We start from the raw sequence: 10000 nt of genomic DNA, 5'->3' as shown, positions 1-10000 counted from the left end.
ACAGATGTATGTGGAAGAATCCCTGGCGGCACGGCATCGGTCCCAGACCTGCCTGGCCATGTCCAGACGTAATCCTCACCCGTCAGGATGAGGACCGCCCCGCGACAGTACACCTGCACCCACATTCTCCCTGCCGGGGATGTGGGGAGCCCTCAGGCCGCGCAGATGGAGGACGCCCATAGCCAGCCGCCCGCCGCCTGGTGCAGACAGGGGGAGCGTACTCCTCCCTGTCTGTCGATACACGACACTGACGTCGTATCGTCCGTCCTGATCAACACCATTTGTGGACCAGAAGGACCGCTTTCAACACCAACACATTGAACGTAGCGCAGACCGGGCAGCATGGTTTGCCAGCTGCCCCCTACTGCGTTGGCCCGACGTGTCACCAGCGAGGGAGGCGTCGGTGAAAACGTGACGTGAGACAGCGCCGTAACCGTCCTAGGACGGAACCTCCCGAGCGTGTTGACAACACGCTCTGAGATGGATGCCCATAGCCCTCCAACCGTTGACTGGGAAGAGGAGTACTCTACATCCAGTCTACAGCAACCCCAGGCTGGTAGAGACCTGCCTGGTACGAGACCTGACGATCCACCTTGACCGCGAAGGACCAGAACGTCATCAGGGCAGAACACTCCGTAACCCCTGACGACGCAGAGGCCCCAGTGCGGCCTCCACGCACTTGGTGAAGATGCGGGGAGCCAGAGAAAACCAAATGGCAGCCTCTGGTACTCATACGCTAACCCTGCAAAGGAAGCGTAGGTAAGCCCTAGGATGGAAGATCGGAGATGCGCATACGCATCCTACAGGTCTATGGAGGAGAACCAGACCCCCACCTGACAGTGTTCAACAGGTAGGAGACGATCCAAAAAATGCTGAACCTTCCCATGGGACAGGTCCAGCCTGGGTCTTACACCCCTCCCTCCCGACTTCTCAGGCAGAGAACACCGGGAGGAGAACGCCACGACGATGGCTTGCTTCGTCCACAGAGATTGGATCTCGTTGACCAGAGCTGTCACTGCTGGAGACCCTGACAATAGGGTCTGTACCAAACCTGAAAACGGGTGGGGTTGTGTAAACACAAGTCCCCGCCTCAGCGTTCTCTCCATCCACCTCGACATATGGTACTGCCGTAGTCATATGTGACGACACTCCCAACGTACCCGCCGTCACGTGGCGCAGGTCCGCCAGGAACTGTAGATAGTTGGCCCGGTCCCCCCGCTGTGTGTAGCCAACCCTGGAACCGTGCGAGCAGCGCGTTCCGTGTCGGAACATCTGACCCTGACACCACCCACGAGGCAATCGCACCCAAGGGGGAACCCCGACAGAAAGGGCCGGTCTGATACGGGGGGCTTCCGATGAAAAAAGCCCCCCCACTGAACACCCCTCCAGAACATGCTGAGGAGTTGTTCTGCAGCCGGACATGCAAGGTGTAAGGCCCCCATGGGTTCCTACACACCGTAGCCCTGCAGTGATATTACTACCACCCCAAATCACGTGTGCCTGCGACCACTTGCCAATATTTCAGGAGTGGGAGGCACCAACATGATACCTGGCCTGGCGAAGGCGAGGCCGGGGAAGCCCGCACTGTGTGCCTCAAAAGGTTTCGAGCCCCCCTGCTGACAACACTTAAGTTGACAGACGTAACACCAGGCTCAACCAACACAGCTCAAGGTGTGGGAACCGCTTGACAGCACAACATTCTCACGGACAGACCCAGGCTCAGCCATCAACTGGGTGTCAGCCCCTGTCCCCATGAGAAGCGAAAGGGGGGCCGCCCGCGCATCAACGAAGGCACGCAGCCCGCAGCCAAAGGAAACAATCAGAGCCCACTTTTTCCGCTGGTGTTGGGGAAGGGAGTGATCGGAGAGCGGGCTGCTCGTGGCAGGACGGTGACGGCTTGTTTGTTCAAGCCGAACCCATCCTACATGGCCGATCCCTCGGCCACCAAGGCTGTCGGCCTTGTGGACACCTGTCGAATCAACGCCCAGGATACCTCCGGCGGGGGAAAACATGGCCGCCTGTCAAGGGCCTCGTCATCGCCGCTGACGAGGCCGTGCTCTCTCTTCTTCTGGCTGTGCGGTGTGAGGCGGTGTAGGGCCTAGGACAATACCGCCCGCGCTCCAGCAGAAGACCAAAATCCCCTGCGGAGAGGGGAACCCTGAGCGGTTATAGCTTGCGGCTGGGTCAAAGCTAATAACGTCAACAACCTCGCGCGATGTGTCGACGTCGGCTGGCCCTCAAGGCCCCGCCACCAGACACCATTTTTTTAATAGAAAAAAAACAGCAATTCTAACACAGTTCTAATCGTTGCCAATTCCATACCGTGGCGGTACAAGCTTTAACAGCCCACCAGCCACTCGCCAGGCCGACCCACCCATGGCGTCGGCCGGGCGGGGCACTGTTTCAATATGTCAAAAACAAAGGACTGATGTTAACACGGAGCACCAGTGGTGGTTGCAAACAGCAACCTCCACTGTGGTGTGCACCATGAAAGGGTTAAATGAATAAAAGAACTAAACCACAAAATACTGTAGAATGAGCAAACCCATACACACAACGTTAAGGGGAGGCGGACCAGAGCGAACTAGTCCCGCCTTCATTCAAAATATTCACAACAGCACACCAGCCCTAGCTTAGCCCATTTACCAAAATAGGTAAACAAAGCCCCCCCTGCACTACTCCCCCAGTATACCGATTGACCGTCAGTATGAATCGTTGAGAGGAGAGAAAACTGTAGCAAGACAGACCTTCTCATAGCAGAGTGACAGAACGAAACAATAGCCCACTACACAGGGCCGCCTCAGGGGGTGGGGGGCCTCGCGTTTAAATTCGCACAGGGCCTCACATTTCTCCCAGGCGGCCCTGCCCCTATACTACTACAGCCTAGCGTGAGGCGATGTGGGACCCAGATCAACAACCGCCTGCGCACAGACACGCAACATGTTTACCATGTCGGCTGGACCCATAGCCCCACTACCCGACGCCAATGTGGATAGGAACTAGCCAGCTGAGCCATAACCCGCCGTTAAGTCCCATCCTGCAGTAATATAGCTCTACTGCTACACCGCCGAGCTCACGCATCGCCCCAGATGAGGACACCGTTCCATAGACCCCGCCGGAACACAAGGTAACATACCTGGCTAGTCTACCTAGCCACGGCCTACCCTGTTGTCAACCCATTTACCCGAAAAAAGGTAAATAGGACTCAGCAAAAAAAAACACAACAGCTACCGACTGACCTTCATTGATGAACCGGGCAAGAGGAGGGAGAAGTGACAACATCTCACGGCGGAGACATTAGAACAGCGTAGCAGTTAGCAGTAGTGGTAGCATGTGGCATTAGCGATAGCATGTAGCATAGCATTAGATGTTTAGTAGCACGCCCAAGACAGCTTGGAAACCGTTCCCTGCAGTGAACGTTCACCAAACCATCCTGCCCCCAGCGCCAACACACAACATGGTTGTGTAACAAAACAAACCAGCATTCTAACACTAATACCCATGCCTGAAGACACAGGGCCTACCTGGGTACAAGCTGGCCCGACAGCCAATCTTGTACAGCTGAACCTCGATCTGCTGTCATCAGACGAGGAACATCAACATAGGCCCGTCGTGTCGCCGAAAACATGCGTCGAAGATGCCAGGGGCCAGCAACCTCCGGTAAGCTTTCAACATTATGACTCTGATCTTTTTCATCCTGCTAGTTACGTATGGTGCACGCAGCCAGTACGCTGGAACGAAAATAGAGGAAGGGTGTTTGGTGACCAGAGTCATGGTTATATGGGCTACGCCTCCATAGGGGCGGGGCCCCATACAGGTGTGGGTGCATGTAGTTGTTCGTTGGGGATACAGTAGGTATCATCAAACACAACTAGGAAACACAACTAGGAAACACAGCTAGGAAACACAGCTAGGAAACACAGCTAGACATATAACTAAGAAACACAACTAGGAAACACAACTAGGAAACACAACTATGAAACACAGCTAGGAAACACAGCTAGGAAACACAGCTAGGAAACACAGCTAGGAAACACAACTAGGAAACACAACTAGGAAACACAACTAGGAAACACAACTATGAAACACAGCTAGGAAACACAACTATGAAACACAGCTAGGAAACACAGCTAGGAAACACAACTAGGAAACACAACTATGAAACACAACTAGGAAACACAACTATGAAACACAGCTAGGAAACACAGCTAGGAAACACAACTAGGAAACACAACTATGAAACACAACTAGGAAACACAACTAGGAAACACAACTATGAAACACAGCTAGGAAACACAGCTAGGAAACACAGCTAGGAAACACAACTAGGAAACACAACTATGAAACACAACTAGGAAACACAGCTAGGAAACACAGCTAGGAAACACAGCTAGGAAACACAGCTAGACATATAACTAAGAAACACAACTAGGAAACACAACTAGGAAACACAACTATGAAAGACAGCTGTGAAAGACAGCTGTGAAACACAACTAGGAAACACAACTAGGAAACACAACTAGGAAAGACAGCTGTGAAAGCAGATATCACAACTTCTCTTGGAGTTGGAGCAGCACGGTCGGTTGCTGGTGCGGAGTTTTGTTTAGGTTAAGTAGGTGATTGTTTTTCCAGAGCGATTCACTGCTCATGTGCTCAACCCACTCCTCCAGCTGGACCACCATGGAGGTCTAGCAGTTTATTAACTTTACTAATAAACTAGTTGACTAGCTTTTTTTCCAGACACAGAGTGATACTGAATTGTGCAAAGGAATTCGATGGCAATTCCCTTCTGGAGTTCTTGAATTGCAGATTCTAAAAGTTTAACATCTCTCCTCCTTCTCCTCTCTCTCTCTGTCTCAGGTGGACTTCCTAGCACTAGAAATGCGTAAAGGTCGTGTCAGCTTCCTGTGGGACATAGGGTCTGGTGTTGGGAAGGTTGAATATCCTCATCTGACCATCAATGATGGACACTGGCATCGTATAGAGGCCTCCCGGTACGTAATACACACATATACACATACATACTGGCACCCTATAGTGGCCTCCCGGTAGTAATACACACATATATATACACATATACACACATACATACATACAAACTGGCATTGTATAGAGGCCTCCCAGTAGTAATAGGGGCAACAGTGACTCTGGAGGTAGATCGGTTGTCTGGTAATCGGAATGTTCCCGGTTCGATTCCCAGTTCGACTCCTAGAACCCACCTCACCCCTGCCCACTTTGACAACCTAGGATGGCTTAGAGTAGACGACAGAGTACAGCAACTTGCAATGGGCCTGGTCTACAAGATACACTACACGACCAATGTACCCATGTACATGTCAAAATACTTCCCAAAGGTCAGTGAATACCACGATCACAACACCAGAGGGAGCTCCACAAATCATGTTAAACCCAGATTCGGCTCAAACAAGGGACTAAACATGTTTAGCAATTATCCCACATCAATGTGGAACGCCCTACCCAAAGCTGTAAAGGAATGTGGATCACTACCCACTTTCAAAAACACTCTCAAAAAACACCTACGGGAGACTGCAATTCGAAACTGGCCCCTACAAATGTCCTAACCCAGTTGTACAGTAAATGACCAAGTATGGCTTTGTCAGTATTCCAATGTACAGTGTACAGTGTCCCCCACCCCCCCCCCTACCCAACCCCCCCCCCCTGTACTGTACTGTACCCATTCTGCAATCTGTTAATACACTTTTCAATCAATCAATTCAATCAATCAATTGATTTCTGGTTTGATTCCCACTCCTCCTGGGCAGCACATCGAAATGTCCTGATAAACAACTAGTCCAACAATAGTCCACAACTTACCCATAAATAAAGCAGAACGTTGCATGACAGACTGAAACAGCTGTTTATCGGATCGAAAATCAAGTCTTCTCCATCGGGGAGGAACCCTCAGAGGCAGTACATACATACATACATACATACATACATACATACATACATACATACATACATACATACATATATACATACATACATACATACATACATACATACATACATACATACATACATACATACATACATACATACATACATACATACATACATACATACATACATACATACATACATACATACATACATACATACATACATACATACATACATACACACACACCTAAACAGATATATACACACACATACATACACACATCTATCTATATACACACACACACATACAGGTGGGGAAAAGTTTTCACTTACTTTCTCTCTCTCTCTCTCCCTCCCTTCCCCTCTCTTTCTCCCTCCTCTCTCTCTCTCTGTAGTAATGGATTGAATGGCACTATCTCAGTTTACCCATTAGAAGGTCCCAAGGCAGGCATGATGCCCACACCGGCCAGTGCCAACTCTCCCACCAGCTTCACCATCCTGGACGTCGACCAGAACGCTTATCTGTTTGTTGGAGGCCTGCTGGGTAGCATAAAGGTATCTATCTATCTATCTATCTATCTATCTATCTATCTATCTATCTATCTATCTATCTATCTATCTATCTATCTATCTATCTATCTATCTATCTATCTATCTATCTATCTATCTATCTATCTATCTATCTATCTATCTATCTATCTATCTATCTATCTATCTATCTATCTATCTATCTATCTATCTATCTATCTATCTATCTATCTGCAGGAATGTATTTGTCTGTGAGATGGAAGTACTGTCTCCAGGATTTCATGATCTTGCAATAAGTTGATTCAAGCCCAGATATATTTGTGACAGGTTACAAATATGATCAATCTCTGCAATAAAACCACAGAAAATGGTTAGGCTGCTCGCACTAAATCACTGCCTGTACGTCAAACTATAGAGTAATAGTTATATTACTCTACACGTCAAACTATAAGTCTCCTAGTCACGCTAACAAAGACGTGAGCCTCTTGGACCATAAGGTGGAAAGATATTTGTTTCTGAATATAGGGAAATGCACAAAGACAAAGAGAGAGAGTTATATTTCATAATTAATTATATGCCAATATTAAATATAGTTGATGCTTTGAAGGCACAACAATTGCATTGCCAATGAAGATTTAATGTGGCTTCTTTTAATCTAATGTTAATTTGATTATGTCTGTTCCCATCTTGTATTGTACAATACTTGTTGCAAGAAGGAATGTGTGCATAAGACATGCAGTTAGGAACCAACGTGTGTTGATTGAACATGTACAAATACATGTGTTGGTTGAACATGTACAAATACATGTGTTGGTTGAACATGTACAAATACGTGTGTTGGTTGAACATGTACAAATACATGTGTTGGTTGAACATGTACAGATACATGTGTTGGTTGAACATGTACAGATACATGTGTTGGTTGAACATGTACAGATACATGTGTTGGTTGAACATGTACAGATACATGTGTTGGTTGAACATGTACAAATACATGTGTTGGTTGAACATGTACAGATACATGTGTTGGTTGAACATGTACAGATACATGTGTTGGTTGAACATGTACAAATACATGTGTTGGTTGAACATGTACAAATACATGTGTTGGTTGAACATGTACAAATACATGTGTTGGTTGAACATGTACAAATACATGTGTTGGTTGAACATGTACAGATACATGTGTTGGTTGAACATGTACAGATACATGTGTTGGTTGAACATGTACAGATACATGTGTTGGTTGAACATGTACAGATACATGTGTTGGTTGAACATGTACAAATACATGTGTTGGTTGAACAGATACAGATAACTGTGTTGGTTGAACAGATACAGATAACTGTGTTGGTTGAACATATAACTGTGTTGGTTGAACAGATACAGATAACTGTGTTGGTTGAACAGATAACTGTGTTGGTTGAACAGATACAGATAACTGTGTTGGTTGAACAGATACAGATAACTGTGTTGGTTGAACAGATACAGATACATAGATATTTTCGATACTACTATGCACTCAAGTTCAACACTGTTTAACCTCTTAAGCCCGACCGGACCGACAATCATACCATAAATTCATCTCTACAGAATGTATGAATTAATGTTGCGTTTTTTTTTTCTTCAAATGTAGCCAAGAGTAACGATCCTAACCCTGTCAAAACAGCAGCCAAAGAGTATATTTTCAGCACTACGTTTGTTTACCAATGGTTAAGTGTTATTAGTGAAATATGAGTTATAGAAATCTCAGGATTTCTCCGGAGGATTTGGCGCAACCTAGTTTGAGTGTAGTCTTTTGAGAGAAGAGACCCAGGGCTTTCGATGGCCTATCGAATAAAATAAAAGAAAGTACACTACACCAGCCCCTCTCTTTTCTCTTTATTTTCGGGATCATATCTCATGGCGGGAACAATTATTGCCATAAATTAGAAGGCAGTTAGTTTCTCTACCTTTCTGTGAACATCTAGCAAAAAAAGAGATTTACATTATAATAATGTAACCCTATAATAAAATAATAATATAAAAGTAACTGTACTTACAGTAGATTTCATTCACGTTTTTTCCAGATTGAACTCTGCCATTGGAAAGGGGAGATCTGACCCGATTGTGACTTGGCCATAATAAGGTCATTTTAGGCCTGATATTCTATATTCTATAATCATATTTCAAATGGCATGTGTCCGGATGGCAGAATTCAGTACTGTATCTACAAAACCTTCTGTTTAATCATCTTCCCTTGATTAATTTGCTTAGATCTTTTGCACACGTGATCTCAAGAAGGTTATTCACCGTCAAAGATTACAAAAAAATATATATACAAAAGAGAATAGGGCTACAGCTTAAGATGTTAACCAACAATATCACTTAGCTGCCAGAGTTGTACTCTTTCTGTTGACTTGTTGTACATTGAAATGTCTATAGAGGCTCGACGACATTGAAAATGAGGGTGACCTCAATTGTCTTTTTGAGAATAAATAAATGTTTGAAATGACTAAATCTAAATGTGGATACGTTTGTTGGTTGAAGAGAATACAGATACAGATACAGATACAGATACAGATACCGATACAGATACAGACAATGACTGATGATAGTCTGTACTGATGCTGTCCTTGCTCTGTGTCCTCTAGAAGGCAGAGGCCGTGAGGATGACCACCTTCACTGGCTGTATGGGAGAAACCTTCCTGGACAGTAAACCAATCGGACTCTGGAACTATAGAGACAGACAGGGAGACTGTAAAGGCTGTGTAGTCAGGTACACACACGCACACGTACACACACACACACACACACACACAGACACACACACACACACACAGGTAAACACACACATACACACGCACACACAGGTAAACACACAGACACACATACACACACACACACAACCACATGCAAGAGTCAAGTCAAGAGTTTTATTTGTCACGGCATACAAGTATACAATGAAATGCGGGTGGTCTTGCCCGCAACGATGTGCAATACAGTGGTACAACATATAATAGAATCCAATAAAAACAACATTGTGCAATAACAGGTAACAGGACATAGGACAACTGCATACTGGACATAGATACACACACATACAGAGATAGACACACACATACTGTATACAGAGATACACACACGCACATGCGTGCACACACACACACTCTCACACACATTTTAGATGCTTTATTTATGTTCACATAAATACAAAGTACATTAAGGACATAAACACTAATGTTAGTGCAATTAGCTCATTGGGAGTCATCCACACACACACACACACACACACACACACACAGGTAAACACACAACGGCAATGTTTTCTGTATATATACAAATAACATATATATATCCTGGAGAAACTTAGAAGAAAATATAGTAGCACCACATAGACTGCAGGACATAGTATACACAATATTATCAATTAAGCAATGCAAATTGAAATTTGGCCCCCTTATTACACATGTGATCCGGATATGGCGTGAAACACAAAAAAAAATATTCTAACCAACATAAATGGCATAGCCATACGCCCAGATTCAATAACAATGCACTCCTGATTGGAAAACGACCTATAAGATAC

At 45.6% G+C, this 10000-nt stretch overlaps 1 protein-coding gene across 1 annotated transcript in view; it reads left to right on the top strand.

Moving 5' to 3' along the window:
* lama2 (laminin, alpha 2) overlaps positions 1–10000 on the top strand; it is a 384202-nt gene that overhangs the window by 346933 nt on the left and 27269 nt on the right. The window contains 3 exon segments of the mRNA XM_084314199.1: positions 4861–4994; positions 6300–6459; positions 9066–9190. Of these exon segments, the coding sequence (XP_084170325.1) occupies positions 4861–4994; positions 6300–6459; positions 9066–9190 (419 nt within the window).

This window comes from Notolepis coatsorum (assembly GCF_963971535.1).
Source record: "Notolepis coatsorum genome assembly, chromosome: 5".
Lineage (NCBI taxonomy): Eukaryota > Metazoa > Chordata > Actinopteri > Aulopiformes > Paralepididae > Notolepis > Notolepis coatsorum.
This window is presented reverse-complemented; position numbering and strand designations above follow the sequence as displayed.